Below are 20,732 nucleotides of genomic sequence, written 5' to 3'. Positions count from 1 at the left end.
GGTACAACGGAAGATGCAAAAGAGTTAGTAGTCGTTGTGAGCCACCGTGGCCCGAACATACATTAATGAGTACATTTATTTCAAGGCTATGAGAGGAGATACAAGCGGATGTTCATGCTCTATATCCTACTACTCTTGAGGAGACCTTTGAGAAGGCCGTGATGATGGAACAAAAGCATAGGGCTCTAAAGATGGCAGCGAAAACCAATTAGGGCAACCGAGATGGGCGGTTTGCACCTAGAATGTTGGCTGGAAATTATGCGGTTTTAAAAACAGCGACTGCGAGTACTAGACCACGACCACCTTTGAGACCTTCTTCCGATGTTAGAGGAGGCATAAGACTCCCCACTCGAACTCTCACACCTACCCAGGTGGAGGAGCGAAGAGCGAAGGGCCTTTGCTTTTGATGTGATGAGCATTTCACCCCCGGTCATCGGTGTTCTAAACCAATCGGGAGTGTGATGCTTATTGATGGTCCTAAGGAGGATGATGAGGTTGTTCATGATGGAGAGTGTCCAGAGGAGACCCATGAGGAGACCATTGAGGAGGGCGTGGAGGAAGATATCCAAGCTGAAATATCGATGCATGCATATTCGGGTACTTTCCCACCGAGGATGTTACAAGTAGACGGACTCGTTAGAAAGCATTATGCACACATCCTCATTGATCCGAGGAGTACACACAACTTTCTAGACGAGAGGCTAGTGAGAAGATTGGGTTTGGATGCCGAACTAACTACGGGGTTTGACGTTGTTATTGGAGACGTCACGAAGCTTGTGGCGAAGAGCTTGTGTCACCGAGTTGGTATACAGGTGCAAGGATATGACATCATTGTGGACTTGTATCCATTGGCATTGTGAGAAGCGAACACTGTCCTTGGTGCTCAGTGGTTACAAAGTTTGGGACCCGTCACATTTGATTTCCGGAGCATGTGGATGAAATATAAACAAGAAAACAAAGATGTGAGACTTAATGGTGTTCAATCTTCGTCGATTCTTGCGATGCAGCCTTTGGTGGGACTGTCTTGTGCGTATGATTTAGCCTATCTTCTTTAGTTAGGGCCAGCAAGAGATGAGCCTCAAACGAGTTCATGTACTACCATTGAATTATCTAATTTATTAGATAGCTTTTCTAGACTGTTTGAGGAGCCGCAAGAGTTGCCACCGAGGAAAGCAGCGAACCATCGTATAGACATTGCACCCGAGGCTGCACCGGCGAACGTGAGGCCATATCGGTATCCACATGTGCAAAAAGAAGTTATCTCAATAATGGTAACCGAGATGTTGGAATAAGGCCTTATACAACCAAGTCATAGCTCATACTCATCCCCTGTGCTTTTGGTGCAGAAAAAGGATGGAACATGGCATTTTTGTGTCGACTATCGAGCACTAAACGCTATTACTATCAATAACCGGTATCCTATTCCAATTATCTTAATGGATGAGCTTGTAGGGGCGACTATATTTAGTAAGCTGGACTGATATATTAGAGCGTTTCCCTAATTTTTCACCTTGAGGGCAAGGTGGGAGAAGCGTGGTGGGCTGATACACTTAGTTAGGACATTTTCTTATTATATTAGGTGTTTATTTTCATGAAAATAAAATTCCTGTAGGTCGCATTCGAACGCAGGTAGAGATGCGTTCGAACGCTTGTAAACGTTTGTGAATACTTCTAAACGCCTTGTGAATGCCAGCGTTTGTAAATGCCTTGTGAACGCGTTGTAAAGTAGCTGTGGGCATTGGCTAGCCACAACCCCAAAGCATGCTAAAGAATGGTTTTGCAATTCTTTTCTAAATTAAAAGAAGGAAATTTCCAAATGAATCCTTATTTGGGTTGCAGCCATGTTTTGAAACGTTTGGTTAGAACAAAATAATAGAGTGTTTACTAATAAATACTGAGATGTGGAGGCTATTCATCAAAAAGTAACCTTCATGTTGTATTGGTGGCAGGTTTACAAGGAAGGGAGGTGAAGGAGAAGGCAAAAAAGATGGTGCAGGTGGTGGAGAGCAAAGATGCTTAGCCCAGCTGAGTTCGTGACCGGGAGGTTCACGGCTGTTGTTTTGGATTTTTGTAACTGGTTAATAGGGCCAAAGGGCAAGAGCTTTTTGTTAAAATTTCTTTTTAGAGATAGAAAAGTGAAATTTAACGATGTGCTGCTTGGATTCGAAATCGAGAATACTCCTATATAACATTAGTTTTCTTTAACTATATAAACACTATCTTTGCTTTTAGACAGAAAAAAAATTACTATTGATGTACGAATTAGGGCTAGCATACTCTTCTTTTTATTCTTATTTTAAAATACGACTAGCATAATCATAATCTTGCGCCTAGTAAGTTTGCTGGTAGAACATTCTAAGCTTCCGTTCACTTGTAGAGTAGGAATAGGCTTATTCTGGTGTAATAACTAAACAACATCTTACCTTATTCTAGTATATTATTTTAACGTGCTCTCTCATCTTGTTCTATACAATTTTTTAAAAACTATTTATTAATAACCCAAGATTATAATTTTACCCTTTGAGATGACAACACACTAGTTATATCAGCTATATGCTTATAACATCCGATCGAGGACCAATCACACAAAGAAAAAAATGGGATTACCTGTCTTTCCCGTCTCTTGTCAACTGCATACTGCATGGAGTCTTCCCCGGAAAAAAGGCGAGGCTGTCAATATGCTATTCAAAGCCATCTCTCTCTCCGTCATCTCCAAAGGCAGCTCTATATACTCGCAGAGTGCGGGATAATCAATGCCCTCAAGCAATCTAGCGTGCTCCTCCAAGCCCTCCAGCAATCCTTCATCACAGCGACGTCTCTCCCGTCGCCAAGACCACCTGCGACAAGATCATCAGCTCCCCCTCCTCCACTGCCTACAAGAAGCTCACGTTCGACCTCCTCCACTTACTCAACCTTACTCCCCACCTCTACAACATGCTCATCTTCAACCTCCTCCACTTGCACAACCTTACTCCCGACCTCTACGACATGCTCATCTTTGGCCTCCAATTCAATCTCTCCTCCAACCTCCTCCCTCACGTCCTCTCCGATTCCCATGCCACCCTCACCGTCGCATTGACCTCCCCTTCTCATCCCTCCGACTCACCACCGTCCTCGCTCACAACAATCTCGTCCTCCTCTGTCAATGCCTCCCCACCCCTTTTCAACCGCATCTCTCCATGGTGAGGCAACATCTCTGCCCTCGCCCTTGATCGCTCCAACACTGTTGCCAAGTCTACGTGCAGTAGCATCAATGAGCACCCGAGCCCCGCATAGCGCGGGGTAATACCCTGCACACCTAAGTGCGGGGCTATAACCCCGCACTATAACCCTGTAAGATGCGAAAAAGCCCACAGTAGAAAAGCTCCATACTATTTACTATTTAATATATAGTCAAGAGTATTTTTATCATTGGGTTTAAAACATCACCAATTCCCAATACAATATCATTATTTTAATATCAACTTTATATCACATCAAATATAATTATTATATCTTATACTAGTATTGAACTAACAATAACTTATACTAATATTAGCCCTCTTTTGATATTAAAAATTAAAATACTTATACCTATTCAACCTTTATTCTACAAGTCAAGAAGAGCTAATACTGACCATGTCAACCCATACGAAATTGTGGGGTTGGCCAAAGGAATTCGGGGGGTGTGAACCTATCTGTATGGCAGATGGTGAAAAACTAGGAAAAAGAGAATAAGAGAATGAAGACAAGAGACGGAGAAAGAAAATTAAGGTTAATAAAGAAAATTATAGGTTAGCCTACTTGCGATTGGGTCATAATTGGAATATTAACGCTGTTCTAAATAGCGTTTTTGTAAGTCGCCCATTTCATTCCCACGGACAGTTTTATCTAATGTGTAGATCGGTAATCATTTCAACAAAAAAAAAAGAAAAAAAAAAAGAAGAAAAAAGCAGAGTATATTGGTATATATTTTGCATAGGAAGAGTAAATCTGTCAAAAACTCTATGAAAAGAGGCTGCTAATAACAAAAGAGCAAGTTTATTCTTGTCTATGAAACACGATATTGGTCTTCAATAATAATATATAACAAGTAGAATCACGACCTTTTAAAAATTAAAAAAAAAAATTGTCTTCATATCAAATTCAGCTCTTGAAGGAGAGAGAACTGATAGTAACAAATAATAACTTAGACACGATACAAAAGTAGAATCATATCTAGTGTGAACCCTCAACATGAAAACAATAAGTCATATATATAAGCTTTAGCTAGAAAGCTGAATCTCCAACAGAAAAGGTAGTCCACATACTACATCTGATCAATTTTTTTGCATCTAATCTACAGACAATGTGCTTTAGTATGAAAACCGCAGCATTGGAACTTAGCGAGCAGCCATTGCCTCATCATCCATATAATAACCAAAAAGTTGAGGATTTAGTGGGTAACTTGGCTAACAGCATCTTTAAGATAAGCAGTTAGCCAGCTTCTCGAATCTCCAAGCAATGGTTTGGTGATTATTGCTTTTATAAATATCAAGCAAGGACTTGCTCACTCCATATAACATCACCTTATTTGGCACATATGAAGTTGAACAAACCTCTTGCTTATCCCCTTTAACAGTCTCGCTTGTCGAAGACTGATTGTCATTCTCCAATAAAGATGAGCACAGCAAATTCAACCACTGTTCTAGTAGAGAGGCTTTCTGCAGAAAGAAAGCAAAGCATCAAACATGAACAGAAGCAAGAAATGATTAAAGATAATAAATACTAAATTCTATTTACATTATCATTAAGTTCTTACAAAGCCATGGACTTACAATTGGACAGACAGTATGCATCAAACTGGTCTGATCCTACTCATCATATCTCATATTAGAAAATTTGAATCCATTTGATTAGTAGTTTGGTTAATTTTTTATTCATGTATTAACTCTGTCTGACTTTTCAACTTTTAGTTACAACTTCACATTATACAATTTCAGCATCCCTAATGAGCTGTGGTGACTAGGCAGGATCTGCTTTATCAAGCATCCAACGTATTACTAATATATTTACATGGTGTGACTAATACAATTAGAGTTGGATCAAGTTGTATCGGAAAACTTGACATATGCTTGATTCTTTGCTTGATTCATTTTGGTGGAATTACTGTTATTGATAACCTTCTCTACTTTTTTTCATATTGTCAGGTGTGCCCCCTTGACTTCTTTTATTAAGTTCATCAATTTATGCAATCGAGAAGGAAGGGAATAGCTTCAGCTTGACGGCATTGGCATTAGGTTAAAGAAGGTTGAGAGAGATAAGAGCTAGCTGAAGATAGAAATGTCAATATTGTTCCATAATCTCAAATGGCTATTCTCTACATATTTAGTGGCTAACCAAAATTCAAAATAACTCTAATAAGAAATGACATCAGCATCGAGCGTTCGAAAGCCATAACGGGCATTTGAATGTCGTTGGATGGGCTACACTCTCAAACTTATTGTTCTGTCGTTCTCGGATCATGATGTTCAAACACCGTTGGTCGGGCGTTCAAACGCCTCAAGGAAAGTTGATCTTCTGTTCCATTGTCTAAACAACATTGGCCGAGCGTTCGACCACTCGAGCCCAATGCCAAAAATTAATTTAAAATAGTAAACAATTAACACTACGATAAATAGGTTCAGCACAGAGAATCCAATCTCCTTCGTAACATGACTCGATTAGGCCCAAATCACATCATTTCAATACGCTTCCGCTCACTTTGTCCTCAATGTGAGAAATTAGGAAAACTGTCCTCCATGGCCTAAAGTGGAGCGGTCAATGGCCATGGCAACGCCATCACGTCTCCATCTAAGGTGGTTAAAGTAGCAATATCATCTGCTATAAGGTGACGTTGAGTTGGTATTGAATCTCATCAAGCTACACGTGTGATTCGTTCTATTCGTAGTCCAGCCACATCTCCATAGAGTCGAAAATGGCTAGACCCAAACTACAGGGTCATGAGGTGCTTAGCATGATGTTCGCTTCTCGGAGAGCCAATAAGCGAAGATTCAATATTGACAAGTGTCCTTAGATCTTCAATCTAACTAAGATTGAGGAAACCTTGAGCTAGTTTAGGTCTGAGCTTGGCTCAAGTGTGGTGGAGATTTGAGCTCAGATGCAAAGGGACGATCCTGACTGACTTAGTGTAGGCATGGGCAAGATAGAGCTGCTCGAATGTGGGTCTATGGTCCGCTCTAGATCCTCCTCGGGTTCCAATGGTGATTGAGGTGGAGAAACTGCTATAGGGATCGAAGCGACCATGTCTACGCCATACTTGGCCACTGACCTATGGTTGACACCCATTATTGGTGGAGATGGTGGTCCCAAAGCCACTTGTATGATTGGGCCCATAGTTCGAAAGGTCTTATCCTCATGCTTAAGTAGCCGTGGAGAAGACATGTTGCAAAGAGGAGTCTTCACCGCAGCACATTGCGATAATAAATCGACGATGGCTTGGACCAACATCTCGATGAAGGCTTGTAAGGCTCACTGCAATGCCTCAATAGAGGCATGCATAGCCCGTTGTGATACCTGCGTTTCTAGCAACATGTATGCATCAATGCCATTAGTTTGACTAGACTTGGTTGGCTTAGCAAGGTAGTTGATGGTGCGCTCGTCAATAGAGCAGTGATCAATTTCATCTCCTCAAAGGTAGACACTTTTGCTGCCACCAATGTGCCTTCTTGATGGTGAGATGTCATTGATCTCATTGTGGGCATTAGGGTCCAAGAAACGATAGCTCTGATACCAATTGTTATGTGTTGGGCTAAGGTGGGTTCTAATAGAGACGGCAATGGGCGATTAGGTGGTGGAAGCAGTGAAAATGATGAGTAGATATTTGAAACAGGAGGGATAGCGTTCGACAACTTGACCTTGATAGCAGAAATTAATTAGAAACAGTAAACAACTAATACTACGATAAACAAATTCAACCCAGCGAACCCAATCTTCCTTATGAAGTGACCTAATTAAGCCCAAATCCCATCAGTGTGATAGATGCACAAAAAAGGCCTCTTATCAACTTTTGGGCATTGAGAGAGTGGTATCATAAATTTTTAGAGTTGCCAACTATTAGGGGAGTACAAAGATAAATTCTCCTAATCTAGCTTTGAACAACAAAGTAATTGAAGAGGTTGGAAAACAAATGTGCTATAAATAATTGATACTGCCCATGTTTGTAAGTCAAAAGGGATGCTTATAGAGACTCAGTATTATTGAACTTTTTGGATGTTTTGTGTCATCTATACAATCATCTTGCATTAAGGAATATATGTGTAGCAAAAACTTAATGCAAGATTTTAGTACTATGAATTGCTCATGTTGAATGCAATGACTCGTTTTTGTGTATTAATTATTGAATGTTGATGTACTCTTTAATACTCGGTCATGAAATTTTCAAGCTATTAAATTGCTTATGTAGATAATGGATGTATTGATTGTAATAGTATGTGCTTTTTCATCCTACGTCTATGTAATATGTTAACTTTTATTTTTCGCAAATATGCATGTATAGATTGTCATTAGATTAGAAATCTATATTTTTTGTTTTATTATTTTTGTTTGTATCCTAGACATATCATATCCTATTTTTTAGGATTTGTTGGATATGTATTCATATCCGTGCTTCATATAGCCAACTCTTCTAATTCTTTCCTCTTTCTCCCAAAATCCAATCCTATATATAGTAATATATATATAAAGTAATATATTTACAGTAATATATTCCTGTATATCTTGCAAATGCCTCTTGGACCACAATACAATGCACGGCATCCAAAGACCAAGGCTATTGGCTCTGCTTCCTCTATCTAATACCATACGATTTATGGCAAACAAATAAACCCTTATAACATTTATTAAGTACAAGAAAACAACACATTAAGAATTTGACAATAATATAAACTAAAATATTGATATTATGGTTACCTACTACTGTCTTCAATATCATTGAGCATGTCACTGCAAATTATGAATGTCAACATCCTCAAAATTTCACACCTTGAAGTTGCTACTTATCCAAGTATTCAAATAATGACATTAAAGAGCACTTAGAACAAGAGCCATCCTTACCTTAACAAGGAAGTCTTTGAGAGATTGATCATCCTTAGATGAAACAAAACCAAGCACATGCAGAGTGGTGAACATAAGCTGAAGGGAGAGAAGCAATATGTAAGACAAATAATTGTTGGGGAAAGTTTAATTAATGATGCATAACATAGGCTTTGCTATGTCAGACCTGCTTTTCAAGGTTGCTCTTATATTTAAAACTTGATGGAGATGATGAATTGTTGGAATTTAATGATTCAACCACATGCACAAGACCTTGAACAACATCTGAATATGAGCTCCCATAATCTGAATTGGACAGAAGAAATCTTAAATATACATATGCATATAATTAGGTATGTGTATAGTGAGTGAGCGAGCATGCGCATACACACACACACACAGACACACAGAGAGAGAGAGAGAGAGAGAGAGAGAGATCCTACCAAGCCTTGATGCTGGCACAGCTAATGCAACAGCAGCATGTATCCTTATCTTATAATTGGTTGAGTCACGAAGAAGCAGTAGAAGAATGCTATATACAGCTGGTGCCCTGTCACAGGTATTTATATAAAAGTCCATAGAAAGTAGAAACTTCAAATTCATATTGAGACTTCAAAGACTTGTAAAATTTTACCACCTGGCAAAGAAAGAAAAAATGTATGTCGCACACAAAAGATGGCACAATACACAATACAAAGACCAATTACATATTATTTCAGGTGAGGATAATGTGTTGAGCAGCACAGTGCATGGAACCCGACATCTTGTGTAGACGAGATGTTGGGAAGATATGGTTTAATCGCACTCTAGATAGAAAGAGATTGGACGAGGATGAGAAGCAGCACAGAGGGGTGAATTCGGGAGACAAACAGAACCAACATCACAGCAATAGACTGTTGTGCCACTATGATCTACTATTATATTAGTATTAGATGAAGATATATGACTTACATATGATTGAAGAAAGCAACCTACTTAGCAGAACATTTTCTATAGAAAACAATCTGCCAGCTAGATCATCTTCCACAACCGTTTTCCTTCACTTGGAACTCCAATGGGCCCATGGACTGTGGATAAAAGTAATAACAGAAGGTTCCCAATTTGTTCTCTTTCCTTCCTCGTTTCTCTTCTTTTAGTTCAGTGTCATTGGCATTAGGGTTGAATCTGATCCCGCCCGATACGAGCTCTCCCTCTCTCTTCTCTCACTCCATCTCTCTTCTCTCTCTAAGGCAGAAAGTGGCCCATCTCTCTCATTTCTCTCTACTCTCTCCCTCTAGTGTCTCCCTCTCTTTTCTTCTTCTCTTTTTTCCACTCTCTCATCTCTCTAACTCCTTCAATCTCTGTTATGCAGCAGAAAATCTGTTGTAGTAATAGAGAGTGAGATAGAGAGACGAGAGAGAGAGAGAGAGAGAGGAAGGAAGAGATTGAGAGGGAAAGAAAAGGGAGAGAGAAGAAATAAAAAAAATCAGAGAAAATAATTACCTTGCCACGGTAAGAGAGAGAGAGGAAGAGAGAAAGAGGAGGGAGAGAAAAGGTAGAGAGAAGAAATGAAAGAAAATTAGAAAAAAATAAATTTGCTTTAGGAGTAATAGAGAAAAGAAGAATAAGAGAATGAGAAAGAAAAGGAAGAACCAACTCATTATTCATCAAAATTATGAATAAGTTAATATAATTTTTCGTTTTTAGATTTCATATGTGAATAATTATTATTTTCTTATCATTTTTCTAAATTTTTAGAAATTTTCCTATATTTTAAATAATATTTAAAATTTATATAATTAAAAAATAATCTGATCCGAGTCGATACAACCGATACGGCCAACACGTATCGTTTTTCTGGATAGCCGATCCCGATACCAAGTTTTAAAACTTGACTTTATGTCTTGCCAAAGATATGTGAGTATGTGGCCTCAATTGATAATAGTAGATATGCTAGAGATAGATTCCAAATGTTTTATGATCATCTGGGGATGCCATGTTCCAACAAGAAAAAAAATTGAAAAGCACAGAAAAGCATAACAGAATACATCATCATACCATTCCAGTCGAATATCTACAAATTGATCTTGCTAGTTTTGCTACTACTGCCTTACCAGGAAACATCATGCAGCTTCAACGTGTCGTTCATGAATAAATTACTCAAAGCATGGCAAACATTCCACTGTACCTGAATAAAAACCAGAAAGGGAGACCAAATAAAATATCAGAAACTTTTCCCACCAAAGTGTTGCTGACAACATAACAAAACTTAACATGATAATATTGCTAGATAGGCAGAGCAATCACATTAATCGATAACTATCCTATCCAAATACCACACTAAAAAGACTCCATTTAATTCCATTGGCCAACCATATAAACAGTACTTTTGGAAAGACAAAACTACTTCTTTTCATGAACTACTGCATCACTGGTAAGGAAAACTTGGATTATCTACCTTTACATTTCCTGTTGTTACACATGAAACAAATGCTTGCACTGTTCTTTCCAGCCAAAGAGGATCTCCATAAAATGTTGAAACTGGAAGGCTGCTTGTAGAAAGAAATTATTAGCTCCTACAAAAGCATGCCTTGGGAAAGCAAAATACTTGAAAGATCCACAGAAACTTGCATATACCTTGCCCCATTGCCAGCAGCAGAACGATCCTCGAATCTTATAAATCTTGAAAGATTACCAAGAGCCCTCACAGCATTTGACTTAATCTAATGATATAAACATCCACCATCAGAATTTTGATATATGGACTGAAACAGCAGAAGGTACATTTAATGAATCCATGGTCATAAGCAAAAGTACACATCTACATATCATCAATAGGAATGGACAATGTATTCAATGGGTTTCAAAACAAAGAGGGAATAGCTTTCATGAGGCAATTGCAAAAGGACCTGATTAGAGCATTTCATTAGTACGAGGAACTAAAAGCGTTCCGACGCGTATTTCAGGTTACAGAGTTGATAGTTGATAGTTGATAGTTGATATTTCAGTATCTTCATCAAGTGAAGAGTAGTTAGGATTAAATTTATTAAACATATTTCCTAATTTTCGTCACTTATTTAACTTCTTTTTATGTATTTTTGTTACCTTTGTATAAATATGTTTTAGGCTCAATTAAAGGTCATTTCGATAATAAGTTGGTACATGGTTAGCTTTTATTCAAAGTTTCAAACCTATATGGGTAAGGTTCCTTTTGACCTAATGTAGCCAGGAATTAGAGTTCATAATAGGTTTATTAGAAAAACGGGATGCAGGTCTTTGTAATGACGCTATGGTTTTGTTTCAACAAAATAAAGGAAAGAGAGCTACCCACATCTCCTTCCTTTGCGTGAATTAGATTTCACAATATGCTTTCATCTTCAACGAATTAAGTGAAGCAGCTTGGGGGAATGATGAGAATTAGATTTCTATTATCTTTTATTTTTGGGTGTATTTTTTGTTAAAAATTAGATTTGTTTTTATAGTTTATTATTTGGTTAAACTCCTAAAATCTAGGAGATTAGGTTGCTATCTTGCTTTTAGACAAATCTTACTAGAATTTGGTTGATTTTAAGTTAAAAGGGTCATAATCAAGGTTTTGAAACTCAGTGTGAGGATTGGAATCAACTGCTAGAAAAAACAATAGATATTGATCGTATTGACTATATTACAAATATCGGATTGAATTATTTTTAATTACATTAAATTATAAATATTATTAAAATATAGGAAAATTTTAAATTTAAGAAAAAATAACAGAAAATAAAGTTAGTTGCATATGAAGCCTAAAAATTTTATAAAAAAAAAACTCACTCAAAATCGTGACAAATTCAGAGCTTAATTTGTTAAATTTTTATGCTCGTAAATTACTATTGTAGAATTGAGATGAAAAGAGAGATCTCTCTTCACTGTTGTTCTGCAATAGTAAGAAGAGTATTGTTTAAACTGGGCAAGAAAGAGAAAAAAAATAAGGAAAAAAAATACTCATCCAAGTTTACCACAGTGCGGAATAGCCGGAGGAGCCCACTGAATCGATCACCGGATGAACTCGATGAAGTGTTAAACGGTGGGAGGAGAGTGTATGGAAGATAGATTAAAAATTTTAAAAGAAGATAGGTGGAGATATCAATTACTAATGTCTCCTAGGTCAGATCCATTTTAGATTCAACTTGAATCTAAAAAAAATTAGTTTTGGCCGATCGGACCCAAACTAGTCGATTCCAAACCAAAATCGAGATCAATTATGGCCGATCCAACTCAAGATAGGCCAATTTTGTGAACCATGGTCCCAGTTTAATTATAGAATAGATTAGGTAAAATTAGGATATGTTGTGATTTGACGTAATCTCCTAGTCTCTATATATAGAGGTGATGGGATTTCCAAATGAGGAAAAAAAATCATAAATAATTGAAAATCATCATTCCCTGTGAACAATTCCATGTTTCTCTTTCTCCATTCTCTTTCCTCTTCTCCTCTTCCCTCTATTTTGTGGTGGAATTCATTTCACGTTCTATATCCCTCACAATCTAAGTGGACTTTCTTCTTCCCCCCACAAGGTGAATTAGTCCTCTTTCCCTCCTCTCTTTTGTGACGGATTTCATGTTTATTTTATCCCCCATAATCTAAATGGGCTTTCTTCCTTCCCCACAAGTAAGGTGAATTAATATTCTTTCCCCCACAGCTAGGTAAGATTGATTTTCTTTCCACCATGGCTTTATGAGTTATTTTTATCTTTCCTATCTATTATATTAAGTCATACTAGTATGAAAAAGATACTTAAGAGGAGAAAATAAAAAGATTTACTGAGGGCTTATCAATTTTCCTTGGGCATGGTTTACCCACTTCCTTGTCTTTCCTCATATCAACAATCAACATGTTTTTTCATCCCTAGTCCACATCAACTTGAGATCAGAGCAAGTTCAGATGAGGCGGATTCAATCATGACGGAAACCTAGTTTGCAAATACAAAGACCAAGTGCTCATTGGTCGAGTTATGCAGATTATGAAGAAATTCTCAAGACGAGATTTGCGCAGCAGAAGCAAATGACAAGAATTAGATTTCTTAATTTTTTTTACTTTTGGATATATATTTTTGTTAAAACTTAGATCTGTCATTAGACAGTCCTATTTGGTTAAAACTCCTAAACTCTAGGGGATTTGGTTATTATTATATGAGTTTTGTTAGGATTTAGTTAACTTTTAACTTAAAAGAGTCCTAGGTAGGTTATAGATCAGATTAGGGAAGATTCAAATGTGTCTAAGTAGTGATTTTGCCCATCTCTACATAAAAAGGTAATGGAATTCTGAACATGAGAGGAAAATCATGAATAATTGAAAGTTACCATTACTGCAAAAAAATTCCACGTTTATCCCTTTCCCCCTTCTCCTTATTCAAGCTCTTCTCTTTGCAATCAACTGATTGTCTAACCAATGCAAGCAATAGGTTTCCTCTTGTCCTCTTCCCTACAATCTTTTGCAATGGAATTCACATTCCTTTTATCCCCCACAATTTAAGTGAGTTTTCTTCTTTCACAAAAAGTTGGATTAATATTCTTTTACCCAAAGCTAGGTGGGTTTGATCTTCTTTCTTAGAGAGTAATCTTCTATCTTTTCTACCTATCTATCCATGGAGGCAGAAAAAGAGATTTATTGAAGCCACATCTTTTCTCATTAGCATGGATCTATGTACCCCCTTATCTTTCCCTATTTCGGCATGTTTTTTTATCTCTAAGCCACATCAATTTGATATCAAAGCCATACCAATTTAGTATCAAAGGAAGTTCAAATCCAAAGGAGCTTATTATGAAGGAAATCTAGCAGTTATTTTAATGGCAGCCAAGGCAGCCGCCATGAATTCCACCTTGGCAGCCTACAAAAGGCAAGTAAGCCGCCATTTATCTTTTGGCGGGCTGCCTTACCGTTTGGCGGCCAGCATAGCCCACTTAGTCGTTATAGCAGGTTAGGTAATGTGATAACAAGTTGGACTATCCAATAGATAGTGAGTTAATAGTGACTAAATAAAATAAAAAAATCTTACTCTGCCCTAACCCAATCGAGCTCTCTTCCTCCTCTCCTTCCTCTCTTGAGCAATGGCAGCAAGCTATATTGGCAGTGGCAGTGGGAGCGGCAACAACGACGAACTCAAACAACACCACTCATAGAAAAATGATATAAAGCACTACATCTATTCGTGACCTTAGAAAAGGGAAGCAAAAAGGGAAGGGGAAAGGAAAGGAGAAGTGGTTTAGGAAAAGGAAATGACAGTTGATTTTGATAGGCTAGGATGGCAATTGGTTTAGGCAAAGCGAATGGCAGTTGGTTTAGAAGAAAGGTGATGTAGATTATAGAGTAATTGATGTGAAGTGATTAATGGCAACTGGCTTAAGCACTAGCTTTGTTCTAGTGCACCTATTTTTAGGAGAAAATGCCCTCACAATCTTCTCTAATTATTGAGCTTACCACATGCTACAAATTTTTCTATGTTAGTGACAAATAGTGTGAATTTAAAAGTATAATTTAATCTGATTAATATTAACTAATCTAATAAAATTTACATATAATATATATTATATCATATCTAATTATTTTTATTTTTTTATATAAAAAAAAATACTAAACAGCCTTGTTGCCTGCCTTCCGCCTTGGCGCTAGGTAGTAGGATGATCGCCCACTACCCGCGGCTGCCTTTCAAAACATTAAAATCTAGTTTACAAATACAAAAATAAAGTATGTATTCATCGAGTTATCTTATAAGGAGAATTTCAAAGATCCAAATAATGATAATCTTGAGACGAGATTTGTGCAACAGAAGATTTGTTATTAGATTGATTTGGTTAAACCTCCTAAAATCTAAGAAATTATGTTGTTATCTTATATTTAGATAAGATATGTTAGGAATTAATTGATTCTAAGTGAAAAGTCAAATGAGTCTTAGTTTGGTTATAGTTGCGATTTGATGTAATCCCCCATCTCTACACAAACGGGTGATGGGAATTCCAAAAATGAGAGAAAAACTATGAATAATTGAAAATTACCATTCTTTGGAGTATTCTTTGTTTATCCCTTTCCCCTTCTTCTCCCTCTTCTCTTCTATAGTGGATTCAATGTTTTCTTTAGCCCTCACAATTTAAATGAGTTTTATTTTTACTTAACAAGTCAGGTGGATTAATCTCCTTTCCTCCACAACTAGGTGGATTTTATCTTCTTTCCCCGACATTTTGGTGAGTTAGTTTCTTTCTTTCCTATCTTTAGCCATGCTAATATGGAAAAGATACTGGAGGTGGAAAAATAGATCCATTGAGGCCCTACCTTTTCTCCTTGGTCATGGATCTACTTACCTCCTTATCTTTCCCCATATGTGGCATATTTTCTCATCCCTATGCCAGATCTTTTCTCCTTGGAAGTGGATTTATATAGCTTCTTATCATTCCCATATCAGCATGTTTTCTCATCCCTAAGCCACATTTGATATCAGAGCCATATTAAGGTATCAAGACATTAGAGCAGCATAAGTTTCTAATTTCCACAAATATAGAGTCAACGGCAATGTTTGTAATCTGCCAATAGTACACTGAGATATGCAAGAAATTAAATAAATTCATGGGTTTTTTTTTTTTGCCTGTAAACTGATTGAAAATCTATTTTTGTGCCTATAACCCTCCAAAGTTTATATGTGCATGTATATCTCTTAAAAAACTTAGTTTTTGCATGAATACCTCTTGAGACACTTAGTTTTTGCATGAATAACTCGACACCTATGTTATTTTATGGATGCTCCTTAGATGTAACCAACTGTAAGGATTTCATCAAGGTAACTATAAAACAAAATATACAATCATACTTATTTGCACACATTCCTTTCAATTAAGGGTACCTATGTCTTTTCCACTGCTAAATTACTAAGAATTTAACATATAGTTCTTAAAAAGTAACTTGAAGAGTATCTACGCAAAAAATATTAGTCTTGAAGGGTATACATGCAAATATGAAATATAGAAAGGTATATGCACAAATAAAGAACTTTGAAGGGTATACATGCAAAGAACTTAAATTTAATTTCACCAAAATAAAGAAGTATATGAATATCTTCAAATTTAGGTGTACTGTAAACAAAGTATATCCTTACTTTATCACCATCCTTAGTCAGTCGCAAAGCACACTCCACTAATAAAGAAACAGTAGAACCAGTTATGACACCTGCATATGAGAACTTAAAAAGAGGTAGTACAAACTTGAATCATAGAGAACAGAGGTATCAGATATTGCTGCAATCTTTACCTGCAGAGCCCTCGATGTGCAATTCAGCTGCTTTATGGCGAAGAGAATCACAAATATTTGCTAAAGCCCATGTGGCAGTAATGCGCACCTATGTGTTTAGAAGAGAACGAATCCCACTTAGGAATAGGAGTATACTTCAAAAATAGGAAGAACAGAAAAGAGTACACTGTAGCAACCGAGGATAAGGGATCACGTGTGTTAAACTCAGCAGCTTGTATGAAATCATTCAGCACCCTCGAGCTACAAAGAGGAAGAGCTACAAATTTACAATGGATTACTATCTGAAAATATATGCTCCGTTTGACTACTAATCAAATTAATGCCTTCAGATACACAACACGTTCAGCATAATTACTTGGAAATAATATGTGAAAAACTAGACATAACACCAATGGCACGACAAGCAGCTGATCTGACAGAAGGAATTGCATCATTTAGTGCTGCATTGACCTACATGGGAAGAAGAATAAAAATACATGTTATATGACAAAAAGTTCATTTATCTTCCAGGTTTTGACATCTAATCGAACTTGCAACTAGTAGTGAAAGGTATTCTCTGTACGTACACACGTGGAAGTAACAAATTCCTTTTTGTCTTCTGTAAGAGAGAAGAAAACAGCTGAAGTCATTCCAGCAAAGCATGTGATTGATGCTGCCCTGATCTAGAAAGTATGAAACAAACAACTTAGCGCAACATATAGGGCAAGAGAAAAGCAATCTGAAAATGCAAATCAAGCTGCTAGTACATTAACTAATTCTGGCTCATCAGAGTAAAGCATCTCTTGTTATCAAAGTAACTTTCAGATCTTCTTGCTAAATGTCAACACCATCTCATATAGAGGATTATCAATATTCCACGTTCTCAAATTTACTAACTTAATATTTTTCTACTGTCACATTCAAAAAGATATCTATGGTCCCACAAACCAACATGGACTAATCAAGTTGACTTAGTGACGTTCCAAATAAAAAGAAAGAACATGATGTGCTCTTTTTGCCTATATAGAAATTTAAATTGGAAATTACAATAAATTGATCTTTGATTCTAATTTTGTCTGTAAAAATTTCTTCTAGTTAGGAAAAATAGATTAAGAAATCCCTATATGAAGTGATGAACTTTTGAATAATAGGCTCAGCAGATAATTTACAGGATCAAAGACAGACATTCTGAAGTCTAAAAAGGCATATATCCTAAATCTAGAATAAAAAGGCAATGTGAATAAGAAATAAAATAAAATAAAAACAGCATGCCAACAATATGTTATCTCACTCTTACATAGCAAGATCAAACATTTCAATATATAGAACAGATATAGGTCGCCCTCATTCAAGTATATAATACTTAATGTCCAAACATTGAAATATAAGAAGTAATTAGAAATATAACTGATTCAAATACCAATTCTATAGCTAACAGCTAAGAATACTAAATTACTGTACCTTTTAGATTTTACAACATACAAATATTCACCTGATAGTCAGAAAAAACAAAATTCATACCAAAATAAAAGGGCATGTAATACAGAAATTCTGGAAAGATAATTAGTACCATCGGAGAAGCATGTGACAATCCCTGAGGCAGATGTTTCTCGATCACCTCATTCCACTGCACTACACCAGCTGAGTTATCCAGGGAGCAATTTCCCGAGGTCTCTGCATCTTCAATATCATAATAAGGAGCAGAAGAAATCCTTTTCTCTCTGACACAATCAGAAATTTTCTGGATATCCTGTAATCTAAACTCTAGGAGGTCATCTGCTCCTTTAAATCCAGATACAGCACGGAGAGCCTCATCCAAAACCTGAATGACAAATATGTTTTAAATTCCTGGGTAAAGTATACCAGACTATCATTTGAAAGCATACTTAAAATCCTAGATGTATAAAACACTGAACTATGAACCTACTCTCCTAAATAGCACGTCACATTACTTTTTCAAATCGACAATAGAATTCAATAAGAACATGATAGGATCAACAAATTTAAACTACTACAGGTTATACACATTCTTTCATTCCAGGTTCTGAATATTGCTTACCCGAATAAAATGATGCATATTGGACGTATACGAGCATATTAAACTATACGGATCGGACTATTTTTTTACTTATATAAAATTTTAAAAATTTATATTAGATGCAGGAAAAATATTAAAAATTAGGAAAAATAATATGAAAAAGAAAAAAAAACCCTCACCCTTCCCTCTCTCTCTCTCTCTCTCTCTCTCTCTCTCTCTCTATTGTAGCAGCAAAGCCAATGGTGTTGCAACAGTAAGGAGAAAGGGAGAAACGGGGGGAGGGAAGAGAGGGAAGAGAGGGAACAAGAGATGGAAAAAAAATGAAAAAAGGACTTTAACCAAAGATAAGAAAGAAACTCCTCACCTTGTCGAAGAACTACTCATTGGAGGTTGACAACACCAGATCAGGGGGGATGCATCGAGGGGGATTGAGAGAGAGAGAGCGAGGGGAAGAGATGAGAGAGAGAAAAGAAAAGTTGTTATTACTTAATAAATGGGTTTGGATCGGATTCATGTTTGGCCCACCTAACGAATAAATGCACCCATTTAGGATTAAATGGATCCAAAACTCCTCTGATTCGATGTGATAGGGCCAATTCATACTTGTTTCGTGTTGGGATCAAGATAAGCCAAAACTAGGTACCTTGTTTTCAATATGATATTACGATATAGCATAATATCAATGACATTTAAAGTGCGGGCATGGACACGAAACACAGATACAACATGATATGGAAACGGTGATACAACAAAATTTGGAAAAACAAGGACACGACAAAATAAATAAAAGCATTATATATTATTGATACAATTAAAGAAATAATTTTCTAAACTAGTAATATAAATAAATAGGCATGCATAAATTATTCATGAGAGAAAAACAAAATGTACACAATACCACAAAATCAAAAATGATAATACTAATACGTAACAATACAATTCAATATTATGAGAATAAATAACTACTTACCATTACTTAACTACAGTGGATTATGGATGGCCGAGCCGACCTTATATTGTTGGCGGCATAACGACGCGTGACACGAGGGGTGTCGCACAGCACCCCTGCTAGCAACTTCGTTGATCTCCATTTCACTGTACTCGCTACACTACAACTTAAGTTTTTATTCAACAACCCATCTCACCCTTTCTTCCTCTTCGGGTTAGGGCACCCGACATGAGCGAAGAGAGCAAGCAAGTGGCCGAGAGGCGAGTAAGCGAGTGCAATGTTAGCATGAACGACGAGCCTATTCTCCCTTATCTTTCTCTCTCCCTTTTTTGCAGCACGTGTCGTGCCGTCTAGTAGTCAGCACGGTCTGTGCCTGTGGCACGGCCATCATTGCAGTGAATGGCATAGGTAAATTTGTGAATTTACAATCATTTGCATTAATATTAATTTTTTTGGATACACTAACTTATTATGTTGCATCATATTAAAATATCATATGCAGGAAATTCTTGCAATAGATAACTTTATTATAAATCTTATGTCCAAAAAGCATCTCAAGAGCATCCAAGAAATATCCAAATTTATTCTATAATATCTTAAATATTGGATACATTGTAGAAGTGTCTGACATGTGTCCAACAAGTGTCCAACGAGTGTTGAAGTATCAAATATAGACACGGCATACTATTTGGAGTGTTTGTGCTTCATAGAACGACAGCCATGCCTGTGGCATCTACTTCCTTATGCATATACAATACACATTCAATCATGTGGATATTGCATGGCTTGTCATGCCACAAGAGAAGATTATTAGCTTTGATCAAATCTTTGGATATCAGGATTTGCTGGAGATAGATTATTGGACATCTACTTCAACAAATCTGCGTTAGGGGACTTTGCCAAATGGAGTATGGGAGAGAGCAAAGTTAGGTGGTACCTTGGTAAAGTGAGGGTTTTCTTTTGATCAATTTGAACCATTTCGAGTGGCTTTGGCTATTCAGGATGAAACGCAACTGAAACGAATCGAGTATTGGCCAGATCGGCCAATACTCCACCCAAACCAATATGTTGACTATTATGTTTTCTTCAACATCGATCCCTATTTATGTTGAATTGTTGTTAGAATGCTTATCTTAAATAGAACCATTATATAGATATAGCTTATCTTTTAATTTTTGCACACTTATATGTTAGATTGTCATTAGAATATAAATATTCTTTAAAAAAAATTATTCTTGTATCCTAGACTTATTGTATCTTGGTTTTTTAGGATTTGTTATATCCCCTTGTATCCATATCCTGTATATGTATCCGTGCTTTAGAGTTGCCAAGTCATTAAGTGTCCACAAGTTGAGGACCGAAAATTTGATAAATAAACCAAACCCCATAGAAGTATGGTACTACCATGATCCATTGACCAGAAAAACAGAACATAAAAGGTGGAGAGGACCAAGGAGGCC

At 36.8% G+C, this 20,732-nt stretch overlaps 1 protein-coding gene across 4 annotated transcripts in view; it reads right to left on the bottom strand.

The window, feature by feature from the left end:
- Positions 1 to 4,037: 4,037 nt before the first annotated feature.
- Positions 4,038 to 20,732, bottom strand: part of LOC140769579 (uncharacterized) — a 41,100-nt gene continuing 24,405 nt past the window's right edge. For 2 of the 4 annotated variants that reach the window (XM_073110327.1, XM_073110335.1), the window contains exons 16-28: positions 17,856 to 18,107; positions 16,873 to 16,968; positions 16,662 to 16,756; positions 16,483 to 16,546; positions 16,307 to 16,394; positions 16,155 to 16,225; positions 10,669 to 10,754; positions 10,490 to 10,580; positions 10,146 to 10,219; positions 8,496 to 8,602; positions 8,240 to 8,358; positions 8,074 to 8,151; positions 4,039 to 4,682 (exon numbers count right to left, since the gene is read on the bottom strand). In XM_073110327.1, the coding sequence (XP_072966428.1) occupies positions 4,443 to 4,682; positions 8,074 to 8,151; positions 8,240 to 8,358; positions 8,496 to 8,602; positions 10,146 to 10,219; positions 10,490 to 10,580; positions 10,669 to 10,754; positions 16,155 to 16,225; positions 16,307 to 16,394; positions 16,483 to 16,546; positions 16,662 to 16,756; positions 16,873 to 16,968; positions 17,856 to 18,107 (1,461 nt within the window). In that variant the 3' untranslated portion in view covers positions 4,039 to 4,442. Of the gene's footprint in view, positions 4,683 to 8,073; positions 8,152 to 8,239; positions 8,359 to 8,495; positions 8,603 to 10,145; positions 10,220 to 10,489; positions 10,581 to 10,668; positions 10,755 to 16,154; positions 16,226 to 16,306; positions 16,395 to 16,482; positions 16,547 to 16,661; positions 16,757 to 16,872; positions 16,969 to 17,855; positions 18,108 to 20,732 lie in introns of all 4 variants that reach the window. The other 2 variants (XM_073110344.1, XM_073110354.1) reach the window with 2 other exon arrangements.

Source organism: Typha angustifolia, chromosome 2, assembly GCF_048772165.1.
Source record: "Typha angustifolia cultivar Huaian chromosome 2, ASM4877216v1, whole genome shotgun sequence".
NCBI classification, from domain to species: domain Eukaryota; kingdom Viridiplantae; phylum Streptophyta; class Magnoliopsida; order Poales; family Typhaceae; genus Typha; species Typha angustifolia.
Note: the sequence above shows the minus strand (reverse complement) of the source record. Positions and strands in the feature narration are given on the sequence as shown.